Source organism: Mytilus californianus, unplaced genomic scaffold (assembly GCF_021869535.1).
Source record: "Mytilus californianus isolate M0D057914Y unplaced genomic scaffold, xbMytCali1.0.p SCAF_11, whole genome shotgun sequence".
Taxonomy (NCBI): domain Eukaryota; kingdom Metazoa; phylum Mollusca; class Bivalvia; order Mytilida; family Mytilidae; genus Mytilus; species Mytilus californianus.
The window spans coordinates 64,127,615-64,146,951 of record NW_026262593.1 but is presented as its reverse complement, the minus strand read 5'-3'; the positions used below and the strand labels follow the sequence as shown (position 1 = coordinate 64,146,951).

Sequence of the window (19,337 nt, the reverse complement as noted above, 5' to 3'; positions counted from 1 at the left end):
AAAGATTATAGGCACTGTAATTTCGCTTATAGGCACTGTAATTTCGCTTATAGGCACTGTAATTTCGCTCTCATCCCATATGGAATTTACTGACCCCATTTATATCGTCGTAGGTCAATACACAGGAGTTTGAAATCCTAGCAATAAAGGTGTATAAATATGCCAAACTCGACTATCACAGTAGAGCTTCTCTCGAAGAGAGATTGTTCCCGAATAGATTCCTTAACATCACAGTGTATAAGAGACTAATGAGTCTCGTCTAGTGCAAGCAACTGACATGCCCTACCTGTTACGCTGACAGAAAAGCCCCCACTTTGAAAGCACGTTTAAATGTTGTGTGGAAATTCTGCTATACATCTGACAGTCAGATGTCTTGGAATTATTCTGAAGTACATATGCCGACCAAAGGCATGGAACAGAGGGGAGAGGTTTTAAAGTGATGCTAATATGAGATTCCAATTTGAACTATAGAAAGCAATATATAAAGATATGTAGGAGAAATAATCTATATGAATAAAATTATCCCACAATAGGAACTGTCTTTTTTTTTTCCATACAGAATTTGTCAAATTTATCCATAACAGAAGGGATGTTAATGTATCCTTCGTATATTTGTAATACTGATGGTAATTCAGATGCACAGTTGTTTTTCTTCTGCTTCATATATTCATTATCATTATCTATGTTTTTTGTGATATAATTGCTGAGATGATATAGCAGTGCCATTGGTTTCCCCTCTCTCTTTGTTCAAAGAACTTGATCATCTGAACTCTTTTTTTTTTTAGATTGGAGTTCTGTTCAAGAACAGTTAAAAGAACATATGCTTAATTTTCGTTATCTTTTTAAGACCAGCATCATGATCAAAATAAATTTTAAATAAAACAGGCTGTACATTCTATAAAATAAGCCAGTCAACCGGAAATGTTAACACACAAAAAAGGTCTTCAGTATATTCATTTTTAAACTTACAAAATATGTCGAAGGTTTTAGCATCCCCAACAATTACCATGTGACTTGAATTTTTGATTTGTCAATATCAAGCAAATTGTCGATATTTTCCAAAACATGCTAATAGTTCCGTTTTTATTATTAACAACAAAGGACTTACTCTTGTATAAAACTGTAACAGATTATCAAAGACTGTCTACAAGTACAATTTTAATCTATACTTATATATATATATATATGTAAAGTGCCAGGATACAAAATTTTCAGAAAAGATCGCCAGAGTAAGGATGGTGGTGGTCTATTGGTTTATGTCAAAGATTCTATTGCAGTTAAAAATAGATCTGATTTATCAATAAACACATTAGAAACTTTATGGTTAAAGGTAGAATATCCAAAATCTAAACCTTTCTTCATTTGTACTGTTTATAGATTTGTGTTGCTCAAGTTTGCTACTTTGTTATTGTTGTTTGTCTTCTAGTCATTTTAAAACAAACCCCTGTTAAAAGTAACACAGTACTAAATAAAGGCGTGTCTGGTTTTTTTTCATTGGTTTTGCGTCCATCGACACAAATCATTGTTATAACTTACCAGCTTGCCAGATGATAAACACGCTAGTCCATAAAGATTTGTCTTTAGAAAATCTTTTAGGAGTGTGATAAGATAAGATAAGATATTTTATGATAGACAATGTGGCAACAATAACATATATGGCATGCACCACAAGCACCGGTACACAATCTTTTATCTCGGAGAATTATGGTGCATGTTGTTGGTTAGTATGGTCTGTATTACTGTCAATTATCTTTGGTAATTCTTGTATTTATCTGTTTTTAAAGTTCTCTGTTTGACGTCTTTCGATATATAACTTGAATCTGCGGGTGGGTTTGACAGAATAGATAATAAAAATTAACAAAATTAAGAATAGAAAAGGTTTATGTGCTAAAATATAAAGAATAGAGAATGATGGGCAAGCAAATCTATAAACGATAAAACTAACATATAGAATTAAAGAATATTAAAATGAAGAATCAGACGCAACCCAAACTAACCTCCCTTTTGGTCATTTTAGTTATCATGAGAGGATCAACCAGCATGGAAACATAATACAGCAAAATGATTTATTACATATCCGCATTAAAATGATAATTGTTTTATATTTAAAGATTTGAAGGCATCAATTTCTATTCAAATGCAACAGAAACAATATATAACAATTATTGCAATTGTTTAATATAAAAAACACTGTACTGATTATGCCCATAATGGCCGGGTCCTCTATTGGAAATACAATTTATCTTATCTCATCTCTTATAACAAACAGTGTGTAACCCTCTTAAAAACGTGTTGTTGTTGTTATGTTTCGAACAACAGCAGTCCCATAAAGGAGCTTCGTGCATAGTTCACCAAGAATTAATTACTGCCGTGAGTTCCTGTTGTTTGTATCCAAACATGATCGCCCTTATCCACTTTACAGACAGTTAATCTAGTTGCTGAAATCGTACCGGCAGCTGAACCAAGGTTAATAACAAGTTTATCAATAACGACATTATCTACTCTCAGTTCAGTATACACATAATCTGAGCTATCCGTCAATGTCATCCACGAGAACTGATATACTCCGGCGACTGGTGCTACAAATATTCCATCTCCTGAGTTATAATGATTTCCTTCGTTGATAACAACCTCATTAAATTTTACAATTGAGAATACATTCAGGTGAATTGACGAGGACAGCCGGGCATAAAACACAATGTGGTTGTCTGTGTATTTTTTCTGATCTGCAAAAAAGAAAAGAAAAATAGATAAAAAATAATTTTACATAAAATTCTTAAAAAAAATGTTATAGGCACTCTTAATCATTAATCGAGGAAGAAAATGACAGCCGCATGAATAATTATTTTAGATGAATAGGTAAAAAAAGAATAGTCCCAAATACTACCAAGAAAACATAAAATTGAGCAAATTAGTATTTTACCAAAAGTGAATTTAGATGTTTTGGAAGTGTAATCAGTTTCTGCTCCAATAGTTGCAACCATCGCCTTCTAAAATGCAGGTGTTAAGTCGCATTTGGCGATTGTCATACAAAGGAAAACACGGAAGAATGATTTGTGTCTACAATATATGGAAGGTATTCGTGGTTATCTGTAATATAGATTTATCGCTATTTTACGAAATTTTCCTTTGATCTTGCTGACTGATAATTTTCTTTCTCAGCGGAGTCGAATGATATGAAAATTATCGCTAGAAACTAATAACGCACGTGCCCGTTGTCATGAAATTAACAACGTCGTCATAGGTAAAATGGCGATAAACAGATTATCATTGGTCATCTCAACTCGATTGCTTTTCTCGCTTTCGCCGTACCGGCTCAAGTGAGAAAATCAATCTAGTTGAGATGATCAACGATAATCTATAAATATCATATATTTAGCATTATAATAGGCAACGCAAATCTTACATATATTTTACCAAATGATAAGCCTTTCACAAGTTTTTACATATAAGTGCAACTTGCTCTTAAAAACGAATGCGATACGAATCATAGAACGTAAGCAAATATTATAAACACGCCTTTGTGCGTTTAACGTTTTCATTAATGTGCGTAAAACATTCGTGTTCTCTTCCTGTGAAACAGTCAACCAAATTATGAAACTTTCAGAGATGACGCAACTTTACCATAGCTCTGTAAGCAGCAATCCCCTGCCAAGGACAGCCTTTTACAAACCCCCGGCATTGCATATCGTATCAAATAGGAAATGTAGACTCCTTATTTAATTGATGATGTAAAATTTAATTCACTCGGAAATCAACCAGTTTCCTCCACTTGAAGCAACCGTATTTCTGTACATAACTGTGGCAAATTTAGGGGGGGCGTGACGTAGAGGGCGTAGCCTCCCTATTGATTGGAAAAAAATATATGATTAATTGTTTAGCCTAAAATCATCCAGTATTCCTCACTGAATAGCTGAATAGCGGTTTTAGCTATTTTCTGGAGTCTTTCTATAGTCTGCTTTTTTTCGATCGAGTAAAAAAAAAATAGAGTATTAAGTAATCAAATCGGAAAGAAGAGATTTCCAGCTGTAATATATCTGATACTTCAATAAAAGCACCCCAAAAAAATCCAAAAGAAATATTTATGATAAATATTACCTTTTGAAATATCCTGAATAGAACGTGTCAGATTCCTCATCTGAACTTGCAGTGCCTCAACAGTCTGCTCTAAAATCTCCAATTTGGCCTCTTCGGATGTGACATTTTGAATGGATTTCATAAATGTCCCATGAACAACAAGACAGAACACAAAGACTGTGAGATACAACATGATCAACAAGGCTTAAAGAAATTAACTCTTCAATTGTTTTACTGCGCAATATTTCTTCTGTACAAACGAGGGGCACTTGAGTGATGAGTGTGATCTTAGATACTTTGCAACGAAGTGATATACTTGTGTCAACGAAAACTTTTCATTAACCGAGAAAACCTTGCCAAATCATTAACACTCTTAAATCCTAACTCTCTTTTCACGATATTAACTACTTGTATCTGCACTTATATCTATTATAGTAAATTGGTTTTGTAGTGCATTGGAATTGACGTGTTTTATTCAACACACCTTCTTTTATTGGCGTGAGAACAAATTCTGGACAATGGTAAGATTTTAAAGAGAATAAAACTTCACATAGAACGCACACTCTATATAAAAACATGAAGAAACAAAACCCCACGAAAGTCTAAGGAACCAGGACGCTCACCTGGATTACTTTAGTTATAAAAGAAATATGTAACAGCATAACTTTTGGTTTATTTCGTGTATGCGCTGTTAAATTTGGATATTAGATAGTGCTAGCTACAATAAAATAAATCACTGCGTAACTAGTTTAACCTTTCTTAAAAGATATGGAGTGCTGTGCGGTATCATAAAAATTAAAATAACAAAAGTACAGAAAGCCAAGGAAAGTTTAACCCTTACCAGAATACGGCATGTTGGTGTATTTATTGACGCACTACTTAAAATTTTCAACATGTTTCGAAATAAAATCATTTATATTGTACCAATATCATTTAGAATTCGTAATTTAGACCAAACTGTATGAAAATATTCCTTCTTTAAAATGATATCTCATTTTCTCACTTTATTCTTTCTACTTTTCAATATTTAGAAGAAATCGTATTACACTCCCAGATTGAAAGACGTGTTTTGACAGAATAATGAAATTCCAAACTGAAATTTCGAAAAATCGTAGAAAATTCAGGAATGTTACCAGAAACTTAAGAAAATGGCAAAATGCTAGAATAAGGTTTCAGCTTCATAATGATATCAACTATTTTGTTTTGCACTTCGTAGTTGCCGAGCTTTTAGAACAAAAATCAAAACACTTTTTTTTTGGTTTTGTAATCTGGATAAAACTCACTCAAGTTTCAAGACCGAGGTCTATTTAATAAGAATTTTCATAATAAAATATTACAGACGTATGTTCGATGAGGCATTAAAATGATACCTAAGTCCTTAACTATTCACGGAATGGAAGTTTATTCTTGATTTTGGGTTTCTCTCTCCTTTATATCTTCTCAAGCAAGATGACCCCATGAATTTAAAAGACCGATCTATATGACAGGAAATGGACCAACGTCATGATTCTTTATATTATTCATCATACTTCCAACCGAGTCAGACATGGATTATAGCTCTGCGGGTGCTCTGCGGGTTTCCCGATTGATCTCAAGCCGCGTTTCCATTCCTTTTAAATATACAATTCCATGATTTGTTGGACATTTACACATGGCCTTGGCCGTGATATTCGAATTTTATCCTGAGCGTTAGCGAGGGATAAAATTAACGAATATCACGGCACAGGTCATGTGTAAATGTCCAACAAATCTATGGCTTCCATGAATTATTTCGATTCTAATAGGACAAATACGGTAATTTAAAAAGTGAAGCGAACGTAAGATTGCCGTGTGTATGGCTGTTCTATTTTACCCCCTGTAAGATAAAAGCTACAAATTTCATATAAATCTAAGTCTTGCATGAATTATTTCTCAAATAAGCAGTAGAAAAAATGTGTTCAATTCTCATAATTCTTAACCCAAACATTTATTTTTCGTTGGCTACTATTTACTGTCAAATCCGAAGTTGACATGTCGTAACTAAGGAGTGAGCCGCCATGTTGACTTGCTGAAATCCACAAATGTGCGAATAATGCAATGGAATAGAAAATGAAACAACACTTACCTCAAAACTCCATTTTAATGCAATATTATCCAAACTTAGGGCGTATACGCAACGGAAAACATTCAGCTTTAGAGTTTTCATTCGTATGACGTCATGTTATGACATGACGTTAATGCGCCAAGATCATTCATGAAATTTGGCGGAATTTTATTTTATTTTGATTTTATACATTTTTTAAGCTCTTGTGCATTAATTCTTTTTGTTATGCAATATAATAGGAATAACGGGTATGTAGTTTCTTTTTCAATTTCAATTTGGACACAACGAAATCGACATAGTGTTTGCACATAGGTTACGATACATGTGGATTTGAGAGGGAGGTAAATAGTAACAGCCACCAATATGCACATCTCTGAGTCTGCGCTAAGTATATATATCGAGAATTTTATCACGGTGTTGTTTACAAAGCGAAAGAAGCACGTCATATTAGAATTATGATTCTGTTTATGTGATGACTGACGCTGACAATGCTCTAGTTATGATTCTGTTTATGTGATGACTGACGCTGACAATGCTCTAGTTATGATTCTGTTTATGTGATGACTGACGCTGGTTATGATTCTGTTTATGTGATGACTGACGCTGACAATGCTCTAATTATGATTCTGTTTATGTGATGACTGACGCTGACAATGCTCTAATTATGATTCTGTTTATGTGATGACTGACGCTGACAATGCTCTAATTATGATTCTGTATATGTGATGACTGACGCTGACAATGCTCTAATTATGATTCTGTTTATGTGATGACTGACGCTGACAATGCTCTAATTATGATTCTGTTTATGTGATGACTGACGCTGACAATGCTCTTAATTATGATTCTGTTTATGTGATTACTGACGCTGAAAATGCTCTAATTATGATCCTGTTTATGTGATGACTGACGCTGACAATGCTCTAATTATGATTCTGTTTATGTGATGACTGACGCTGATAATGCTCTTAATTATGATTCTGTATATGTGATGACTGACGCTGACAATGCTCTGATTATGATTCTGTTTATGTGATGACTGACGCTGACAATGCTCTAATTATGATTCTGTTTATGTGATGACTGACGCTGACAATGCTCTAAATTATGATTCTGTATATGTGATGACTGACGCTGACAATGCTCTAATTATGATTCTGTTTATGTGATGACTGACGCTGACAATGCTCTAATTATGATTCTGTTTATGTGATGACTGACGCTGACAATGCTCTTAATTGTGATTCTGTATATGTGATGACTGCATGACGCTGACAGTGCTCTAATTATGATTTTGTTTATGTGATGACTGACGCTAACAATGCTCTAGTTATGATTCTGTATATGTGGTGACTGCTTAGTGAAGGTTCATTCCGTTGGGGGAGGGGAGGATTTGAAGCTTTTAAAAGAAATGTTGTGATCCTTACTTTTGCATAAATCTGAAATCATATTGACACATATTTCACTTGAATGCACTTGTAAAGCCATATGTTGACCTCAAGGATTGTTGTCTCCTCGAGGTGTGTTAAATGCCCCTCTTAAATTCATCTCCTTTTATTCATGTACAAATAAGATGTGGTATGATTGCCAATGAAACAATTTTTCACCAGAGACCAATTGACGTAGAAGTTAGCAACTATAGGTCTTATGTGTATAAACTGTTTCTTTAAAACAAATGATGATATTGCAAAAAATGTTGAAGTCAATAGTAAAATGGCATATTTTTGTCAGTTAAGCTATTTAATTTCAACAACGAAATGAATACACTCGAGGACATACATACATACATACATACATACATACATACATACATACATACATACATACATACATACATACATACATACATACATACATACATACATACATACATACAATACATACATACCATACATACATACATACATACATACATACATACATACATACATACATACATACATACATACATACATACATACACACACACACACACACACACACACACACAAACACATACATACATACATACATACATACATACATACATACATACATACATACATACATACATACATACATACATACATACATACATACATACATACATACATACATACATACATACATACATACATACACACACATACATACATACATTACATGCATACATACATACATACATACATACATACATACATACATACAGTTGCATGTACCATGATAAACATCCCCTTTTTTGTGTGATGAAACTGTGAATATATCAGTACTAAGTTTAAATAAAAAAAAGTAGAACCTGTTTATTTGTTTTTTTCGTAGTTATTATCCACGAATTAGTTTTTTTCAGTGGAAATTCTAATCTAATCTAATTTCCTTGCTTTTTGTCTTATTTCGCTAAAGGTACATAAAGTGGACTTATTTTTCTACCAGTGTATTGAGCTTTTTTAATACCAACAATAGATTGAGCTACGAAAGCTTAAGCTTTTTGCTTAAATTTCACGAGAACTCATTTGAATTGATATTTTAAGTGTTCGACTAAAAGCTACCGCATTCTCACATTTTATTTCACCTAAGGTAATACTGGTCGATGGATTGTGTCTTAACGTTCAGTGACAAATACAACATGCATATCTGAAAAAAATGTGCAAATGTTACAATAATATGAATACTTATTTACGTGTCATACTCTCTAAGTAGAATTGTTAACGTGCTATATATAATATCACAAGGCGAAAGTCCTTTCGAGACATGTAAGGGAACGACCATTTAACTTCAAGGGGGGGGGGGGGGTTGAGGGGGTATGTTTTTTTCCTAAAAAAAACATTCTGATCCTCAATTTGATGAAAAAAAAAGTTGTGTTCCAGCAGATGACAAAAAAAATATTGTGAATACAGATTTTCCCCATACCTTATAGTGTTAAATTTTGAAAAAAAAATAATTTGAATAATGGCGTCGATAAATAATGGCGTGAATCATAGCGTCGATAAACTGAAAAAAAGATGTTCTCGCTTGTTTGCGCGAAAAAAAATTATAAAAAAATTCTGACTCAGACAAAAAACCATAACATCCAGCCCCCACGAAGTTAAATGGTTGCTCCCTAATATTACACGGACCATTAATTTGTCTCGAGGTGGATATGTGCAGTCTCTGCTCTTACTCGTAAAGGCTGTATGGTGTGCGGAGAAGACAATTAAGTCTGTGATTTGACATGCTGGGGATTGAACCCAAGACTTCCCACACGTGAGGCGGGCGCTCTACCAAGTGATGACTTGAACCTCCCCTTTCCCTTCCCCTTACAGCTAGTAGAGTATATGAGCTTAACTGACTTACAATAAAGTCAATATTTTCAAAGAGGAATTTACAGAGAAAATATTTAAAAATAAAAAGTCAAATATTTTAATTATATGGTTTGAATCCTAATTCTGTAGACATATACGATATATGTGTGTTAGTAGGCCAAGAGTCAATAGAAGTATATTAAATCTCACTATAAGTCACAGTTTAGTTCTGAACAATCTGCGACTTCGCCTTGGGCTACGACGAATTTCCTAGAGATGACAAAACATTGACTTGCATATCTTAAAAACAAATGTAAACAATACCATCTTTTCAAGTGTGTTGTCTTCACTACCGTCGGTATATAGTTCAGGTGTTCTACAAACGACCGAAATCAACCATGCTCACAACACCGAGTAGTTCTATTCAGCACATTCATGTATGTTTTTCGTATTTCTTGACTCTGTTCTAAAATTTAAAACCACCACATATATATGAATATAATAGGGATTGAAACACCGGGCTGCCTTTTATATAAAACAATCGCTAATAACGACAAACGTAGATTTTAGCGTGTAATTAACTTCTGATATATTACAGTATGGGTTTTGTTCACTTAAAAGCGGTGACCTATAGTTGCATCTTAAACAAATATCATTTCCATAGTATTCCTTTGGTATTTTTCGCCTTTTAAAAAAAAACCATCAGCATGAAATAGTTTTAAATTACTTCTGCTTCATGTGTATCCAAAATCATGTTCGATTTATTTTGATATCGTTTTTTGTAAGTGATTGACACTGGTTCGTAATCTCTTCTTTCCAAACATCGGAAATCTGGCATTTGATCTAATTTCTCTTTTCTCTAAATCCTGATCATTCTTTTAAATGCATTTTTATTTGCATGTACAAATACGTAAAACGAGAATATGAAAATAAGAAAATGTGGTATGATTGCCAATGAGACAACTCTCCACAAGAGACTAAATGACACAAAAATTAACAACTATAGGTCACCGTACGGCCTTTAACAATGAGCAAAACCCATACTGCATAGTCAGATATAAAAGGCCCCGATACGATAAAACAATTCAAACGAGAAAACTAACGGCCTAGTTTATGTACAAAATAATGAACGAAAAAAAAGTATGATACACAGAAACAAACGACAACCACTGAATTACAGGCTCCTGACTTGGGACAGGCACATACATTATGTGGCGGGGTTAAACATGTTAGCAGGTGCCCAACACTCCCACTAACCTGGGATAGTGGTGTAACAGTACAACATAAGAACAAACTATAAAAATCATTTAAAAAAGGCTAAACTCTTACTTATACATCCCCACAACAAAAAGACACTAAGTACAGACCTGAGAGTACTCGCAATTACTGACAGCTTGTTCAAAGCCAATAACAACTAATAAAAAAACTCATGCATCTAAGACTAAAAGACTAAAATATTCATGTCATTTCTTATTTAAAGGTAAAGATATTCTCTAACCTCTTTTATTTTCTTCAATTTTTCAGGACTTATTATTACATGTATACTCCCAAGCTTCTTTTAAAGCGGAGGAATAAAGTTATAGTAATGGGAGAGTCCGTCCGTCCTTCTCTCCTTGTGTCCCTCTTTTATATACTGTACTACTCTGTAACCGCTAGACAGCATGGTGAGTGCCTTTTTCAGAATCTTAACCATATATTCTGCACCTTTTATTCTGGTTTTTTTTTGTCATACTTATTTTTGGGGTTTTCCCATTACATAATCAAAGACTTTGCTATAGATTTGTTTTTGGAGGTTCTAAAATTTATCCTGAATTGGTACTCTACTTTTGACTCAAAATCAAAGTTTAACTTGAAGATCCTCTCGAACTCTAACTCGATAGGAAGCCACGCTTGTAGTAAACAAGATTAATGCAATTTACCACCTCGCAACTCCTAGAATTTGTGTTCCAGATATAATACACGGAAAGAGTTTTGAATACCACAAAAGGAACTAATAGGATTAAGTTTTATTCATGTATGATAAAACATGAGATGTGAATGTTCGTCCAGTAGCAAGTTAAATGCATGTTCAGGGTGAGAACTTATAATTATGAGATATGATTATATACCCTGCTTTTTACTAGGCCGACATAGACGGATTTTTAACATGTTAGTTCACTGGGTAATAGTTCACAGGAAAACATGTCACCTTATCTGCACATATTATTCTTACTTAGGACCTAACAATCTTTGATAATACCCCCAAATGCCACAAACTAATTGGGGAAGCAGCAAATACCAACTTTTGTCTTTGGTTTGAACTGGCTGGGAATCGAATCCACGGCGTTTGTCTTTGGTTTGAACTGGCTGGGAATCGAATCCACGGCGATCCAAATATTAGTGGACATTTTGTTTTATTTTGAGGGTATGCACAAAAAAATCTTTAATCGATATTTCATCTTTTCAGTTCATTTAAACTGTATAATGTTGACTTGCAGGAACATAGATCAAAGTACTGAAGTACTGAACATCGGATGACCGCAAGTTCTTGTGGATTGTCAAAAGCACTTGTCACAGAAAAAAATCACATCTCTATACCTGAAACTGAGGTTAATGTACAGAGATATTTGTTTCTGAGACAAGTTCGTGAGTTGATGATGAATAAATGACAGGAAATTCAACCTCACCGTAATAACTTTTATATTGTAGTGATACAAATCAGTATACACTGGTTTGTTGTTATATATTATATTAATATAACAGTTACATGTATATATAATTTTCATCCATTTTTATATCATTCTATTCTACTATTCTAATAAGAGTGCAGTGCAAGTGCATGGTGGACACTCTTCTGTAAAAAGTAGATTTTTCAGTCTTTGGTAGAACCATGCAAAAGGTTTATAGGTGGTCCACATGACTTGTCAACCAGATGTAATGAAATTTTCTACATATGTAATGATAGTCAAGAGAAAAAAAATTCTAACTTTTAAATCTGATTTAAGCTGTTTTTAGATTTGGCAGCGCCATCTATTGGAAAAGGCTTAATTTCCCAAAATTTCCACAAAAATGTCATAATTTTGTTACTCTGAATATGCTAGATATGGTTATGTTTAGCTGATATTTGGATTGATTTTTATAACAAGCATCATTCGTCCTTCGAAACTTGACAAAATGTTTTTGCTTGAGTATAGCTATATTTTGGGGCTGACCGGTCTAAAAAGGGCATTTTGAACATTTTTATGGATACTTCCTAAAAAGATCAACAAAAAGACATGACATCTTTTAAAGTACTAATGATCTTTTTATTGCTTTAAATATTTCTATAAAGGTTTACATGTGTGCTACAAGTTTTAGGATTTTTGAGCTGGGGTCTCCTACACCGTTACCATGGCAACGGAATAAAAATGTGTAATTTTCACGTATTTTTCACAAAACTTACATCATGACAACTTATTTATCTTATGACACTGGCTTATGATATTTGGCATGAAGGTGTATTACAATAAGACAGTGTATCTCATAAAAATTAAAATCGTCAAATTACCTTGACCTTTGAACTCAAGGTCACAATTCTTGATTTGTTTACATATTCTTATCTGGAGCACACAAGTGCTTGGCACTCAAGTGCAACACCTCAATATGATGTGTCGCGTATCATGGATGATGACCTTGATCTTTGACCTTCAAGGTAAAATTTTTAATTTTATATGTCACCCTTAAACCAAACATATTTTTTCTTGCCATGTCAATATGCAAATGAAGAGATGTGGACTGATTGCTTATGAGACAACTATCCACCACAGTTAAAATGAAGTGGTAGTAAGCAATTTATAGGCCACTGAACGTGCACGACCTTTGTAGTGCAGCTGAGGGTTTGTCCCTAGGGGCCATGCCCCGCCCCCTCATATAATAATGTTGTTATTTAGATTTATCTAAAAAAAAAGAACCCCATCCTTAATCCATATTTAATCTTAATTGCCTTTCTAGTTCTTCATGGGGGTGGGGGGGGGGGGGGGGTGGGGGCATGCCCTGCCCCGTACTTACCATTGATGGTAAAATAGCTTGAAATATGTTCATATCCCTACCTCTAATCATATATATATTCTCAATCAGCATGACAACACCTTTGAGTACCATATATGTTTTTGCTGTGGTTCGTGCCCCTTATATACAGCAGTTGTACGTAGAGCTGAGTAAAGCAAACAGAGTATCTAATAGAATGATTTCCAAAATATCGGAATTAAGAGGATTCATTTTCTTAAAGCGACGTGTAAAAGCGGTATTGTACTCTTTAGATTTGCTGTGTCAGCACATTTTTATCTGTTATCCAGGGTTTATTGCTTCTGCTTAATAAAACGATTTTTTTTGCTCGAAACCTCACTTCAACCTTTATACTTGTAAATAGATAAATAGATAAATAAATAACTAAGTATGATTTACCGGTTTTTATCTGTAAAATGAAAATGCGCAAAATGTAATCCAAAGCCACGCGCAAACGTTATGCACCGGAAGATACTGCATCTTTAAAAGCACTCAAAATTCATGGTCATTTTTATGGAATTATTAAAAAAAACACCATCAAAATGTATTGAATTTTTAGCGAAGTTGAAATAGATGTAACAAAACATTGTCTTTTATGTGCTTGCGAATGGTAATGTTGAAAACACTTTTGTTTAAATGAAGGAACATGAGTATGTATATACAGGACATTCTTCCGCTGTCAAACATCGAAGCTCATAGAAAAAAGACAGACGGAGAGAAATGAGATGCAAGTACACTTTTACCGGTACTTTCTCTTTCGTCATTTTGTTAATTAAACAGTAATGTGTGTTTGAGCAATTATTGTTAATCGTTTAAAGCTATTAGTATAAATCAGAACATTGATAATTTCATTTTGGTCATAGGGGGTCCTTTTATTGCTTACTATACGGTATGCGTTTTTTCTTATTGTTAGAGAACGTTTTAGGAGCAGTAGTTGATTGCCTTGTCCTATGGACTTTCGTGGATAGTCGTGTAATGGGCAATCATGCCACACCCTTTTCTCCTGAAATAAACTATATGAAAGATGTACTAGTATTACATATGACTAGAATATGATAATATTGGGTCCAATGTATGAAGAAAAAAAGATACGAGAGTTTACACCAATGTATTCATTGCATTAAGTTATACTTTCATATGTTTTCCCAGACCAACATATCAGTCGATACACATCCAACAGATTTAGTGTAAATACACAATAAACAGTCTGAAGATTCATGACCGTGTGTGATGCCAAAACAGAATTATCAACAGGTTATAGAACCATAAGTGTTCCTAAATATATAGCAATACATATTTAGATATATTTAATTTATCGAAAACAAAATAAATGTTAATAGTACCGATAAGTTATCACAATCTGAACCTAAAACGTCAACTTTATTAAAGTGTATATCTAATGTATTAAAAACATGTCAACTTTGCGGTCGGTACGATTTGCCCGAATTTTTTTGCACTAAATAGTACTTATGTTTCGAATAGCAGCAGTCCCATAAAGGAGCATTGAGCAACGTCATACAGGAAGTAATTGTTTGAACTATGTTCAGTTGTTTGTATCCAAACATGGTCTCCTTTTTCTACTTTACAGACAGTCACTCTAGTTGCTGGAATCGTACCGGCAGCTGAGCCAAGAGAAACTATTAGTCTATCAATTTTGACATTATCTACTCTAAGTTCAGAATACACAGCATCTGCACTATTCGTCAATGTTATCCAGGAGAACTGATATATTCCGGCGACTGGTGCTACAAATATTCCATCTCCAGAGTTGTAGTGATTTCCTACGTTGATTACAACATCATTGAACTTTACAATTGCGTATGTATTCAAGGTAATTGTTGATGACAGCCGTGCATAAAACACAACGTGGTTATCTGTGTATTTTTTCTGGTCTGCAATATAAATGAATAAATTTTTAAAATAGTTAAAAAACGAAGATACTTATGGGCATTCAAAAATTAAAAATCAAAATAGAAAAAGACAGTCGCTTAAATAACATAAAAAATTATGGTTAGTTATAAAAAAAAGCAATAGTCCAAAATACTACATAGAAAACACCAAATTAAGCCATTTTTTTTTTACCAGAAATGATATGATTATGAATTTAGATGCTTCCGAAAAGCAAGCAGTTCCTGCTCCAATAGTTGCAACCACAGCCTTCTAACACGCAGGTGTTAAGTCGCATTTGGGGATGGTCATACAAAAGTCAACATTGAAGAGTGAATTGAGGCTACAATATATGGAAGGTATTTGTGGTGATCTGTAATACATATTTATCATATATTTAGAATTAAAATGATTGTTTTTGCATATATGTAACGAGCGGAAGTAAACTAGCCCTAAATTCACACCCTGACTGATAACCCATTTCAGCCCTACGTAACGTCACATGGTCGGTCTGATATGGGGTTATCAGCCTGGGTGCGTTCGTACATTGGTAGTATATGATAAAAAAGATTAATACGTTTCGTTTTCCATATCAGCCTGTGTATTATCCCTCGGCCCATATCAGCACTCGACTAACGTCTCGGGATGATACCAGGGCCAATATAGTAAAGGCCATGTATCAATCTGTTTTTAATATACACGCAAATTTTACATATATTTTACCAAATGATGAGCTCTTAATAAATTTGTAAATACGTGCAACGTGCTTTTGAAAACGAATTATATTTTCATTCGACATGAATTATAGAAAGCAAATATTCTAAACACGCGTTATTTGTGCGTTTAACGTTTTCCTTTGTTGGTAAAACAAGTAATCAATATTTGGGGCAAATCGTACTGACCACAAAATACAAATTTAAAAAAAATATGATTAATATACTTTAATTAAGTTGACGTTCTAGGATCAGATTGTGATAACTTATCGTTACTATTAACATTGTAAAACATACGTGTCACTTTCCCCTGTGTAACAGTCAACCACATTATGAAACTTTCAGAAATGACTAAACTTGACCATAGCTCTGTAAGCAGAAATCCACTACCAAGACAAAAGACAGCCTTTATACAAACCCAGGTCCTTGAATATCGTATCAAATAGGCAATGCGTATTGTTGTCCATAACGTAGGTGATGAGTTTGATTTAGTGTTATGTCATTCCACTAAGAGCATATTTTTAGTTTTAAAACTAAAGACAATTTCTCTAAAAGTAAGGTATTCAAATACAATCTAAAATAATAATCTTATTTCAATGAGCACTACAAAAGTTTGGGTTTATTTATTCAAGTTACACCTTTAGGAATTATTGATAAAACATATTAGTTAACATAAAAACTTTACTATAAAAATAAGGAAATGTGGTATGATTGCCCATGACAAAATGAATGAGACAATTATTCACCAAAGTTCAAATAAAGTGGATGTAAGCAATTATAGGCAACCGTACGGCCTTCAACAATGAGAAAAACCCATACCGTACGGTCGGCTATAAAAGGCCCCAACATGAAAAATATCAAACAATTCAATTTGGAAAACTAACAGCCTAATTTATAACAAAACATTTACGAAAAGCAAATACGACATGGACCAACGACAATCACTAGATTACAGGCTCCCGGCTTGGGACAGGCACATATATAAAGACTGTGGCGGGGTTAAACACGTTTGTGAGCGCTCAATCCCCCTTAACATGGGACAGTGGTGTAATGGCACAACACAAGAACAAATAAGTTGAAAAGGGCTTTATTCATCAGATCGTTACAAAGAATATATCAAACAAAACCACAGACAGGACGTAGCAGGGTATTTATCCATCCCTCATCCCTAACAACAAAGAAGACACTAAGTATAGATCTGAGTGTACTTGCAGTTACTGACAGCTAGTTAAAAGCCATAACAAATAATAAAACAATAAAAAAAATCATGTATCTAAGACGTAAATATCAATCGGTACACATCAAACATCCAATAGATTTAGTGTAAAGACGTAACAGAAAAACTTAGACATTGTACTAGTATACGATTTTTAGTGGTTTTAGTTACTTATATTTTGTGGACTCCTTCTATTGTCTGATTTTCTTCGAATAAGGTATTTTGTTATAAATCGAGAAAGGAGATTTACAGCTTTAGTCTTATGTATCTGATTCTACAATAAAAGCAACAAAAAATAACCCGAAAGATATAATTATGATAAATAGTACCTTTTGAAATATCCTGATTAGAACGTGTCAGATTCCTCATCTGAACTTGTAATGACTCAATAGTCTGCTCTAAAATCTCCAATTTGGCTTCTTCAGAAGTGACATTTTGAATAGATTTCATAAATGTCTCATGAACAACAAGAAAGAATATAAAAACTTTAATAAGCAACATTCTCCCAAATCAACAATATTAAAGAAATCAACAGTTTAATTGTTGCACTGTGCAATATTTCTTCTTCACTTTGAATGTTCTTGAAATAATTCGATTCTCAACAAAATGATATTTTAAGATTGTTAAACTATGTCAGGGACGACTTTTTATTTAACCGAGAAAACTTTGCCAAAACTTTCAACTTTTAAATTCTTCATTTCTTTACCCTTTTCATCCCGTAGTATAATTTGCTATGTACAATGGATTCTTTCTTCAGACAAACTATATGTTTTTTAATTGGTTTTGAAGTAAAGTTGTGTCAAGACATTGCATTGCCGTAAATATTTATATTAAATGTCTACATTTTTTTGCATGAATACAATTATTCTGGAAAATGGTAAGATTTTAAAGTGGACAGTAAATACGCTCACACAAACGCATTTATATACCCCTTAAAAAAAAGAAGAAAACAAACAAACCTAGAAAGTCTAAGGAACTATAATCGCTCACTACTTATAGGTATAACATAAATATAACATCAGCTTTATTTCGGAAATGAGATAATAAAAGGAAAATATCTGAAATTATACTAGTTGCAATCGAAAAAAAACACTAAAAAAATGAGGAGTTGTGGTATGATTGCCGATAAAACATTATTTGATAAAAAACAAAAACCAGACAAAAACCAACGACAATAACTGAATTACAGGTTTACTGACTTGGGACTGGAACATAAGATGTGCGGAGTTAATTAAAAATTTTTGTGAGCGCTCCATCCTCCCCTAATGTTAGAAATTAGTATAACAGCAGAACATTAGCACAAACTATAATATTAAGTTTGACTCTCAACAGATTGGTACAAAGCAAAAAAAATAATATATATAAATATATATATATATATATATATATATATATATATATATAAAGTGTGATTCATAACAAATCATCTATTAGGGACGCTATAATTGATAATATGAGTACCTACAACCAGTTGATACACAATATTGCGAAAACTTGCGTGTATAGAATTAGATGTTGCCAAGGAGAACATTTACAGCTTTAATCATCTCATCACAATGCCAGTTAGTATATGCAGTACATTTTTCATTACAGAATAAGACTTTATGCATCAAATAAATCTGTAGTTTTATTTTTCAAAGGACGATATTATATAATAAGTAAACTTGTGTTTGATAAGATTGTGTGGAAGTGTAAGGTACAAAGTCGAAAAGTCATAACTGCTAAGCGAATTGAACGGACCATCAAAAGTACGTAATTCATCCAAATATTTCAAAGAGTTTTGGACACTCTAAAAAATATTTATTTTTGGAATGTGTTATACAAATATCCATAATATTCAGACGTTTATTCCAAAAAGAATTAACTGACTTTGTCACTGTCGTTTACGCCAATATTTACAATAGACGGAGTGGATCCCATTGTAATAACCTGACAAAAGTCCTTCCTATTTATTTTCAATGGCGGATGATATTTTGGTGCTTTCTTCCGAAAGGTTTTTAATTGTCTGTCTTAACCGATCTTGAGTTCCCTTGTATTTAAAAAGAAATCGTTTCTAAACTTCGATGGTTCATAGTTGAAGG

The 19,337-nt window shown here is 33.4% G+C and overlaps 1 protein-coding gene across 1 annotated transcript; it reads right to left on the bottom strand.

Annotated features, from left to right (window-relative positions):
- Positions 1-1,859: 1,859 nt before the first annotated feature.
- Positions 1,860-17,721, bottom strand: LOC127720509 (complement C1q and tumor necrosis factor-related protein 9B-like). The gene is made up of 2 exons (XM_052227103.1): positions 17,586-17,721; positions 1,860-2,726 (listed from the first exon to the last, which is right to left on the bottom strand). Exons 1-2 carry the CDS (start codon positions 17,704-17,706, stop codon positions 2,359-2,361), a joined length of 489 nt encoding a protein of 162 aa, XP_052083063.1. The 5' UTR covers positions 17,707-17,721; the 3' UTR covers positions 1,860-2,358.
- Positions 17,722-19,337: the final 1,616 nt, after the last annotated feature.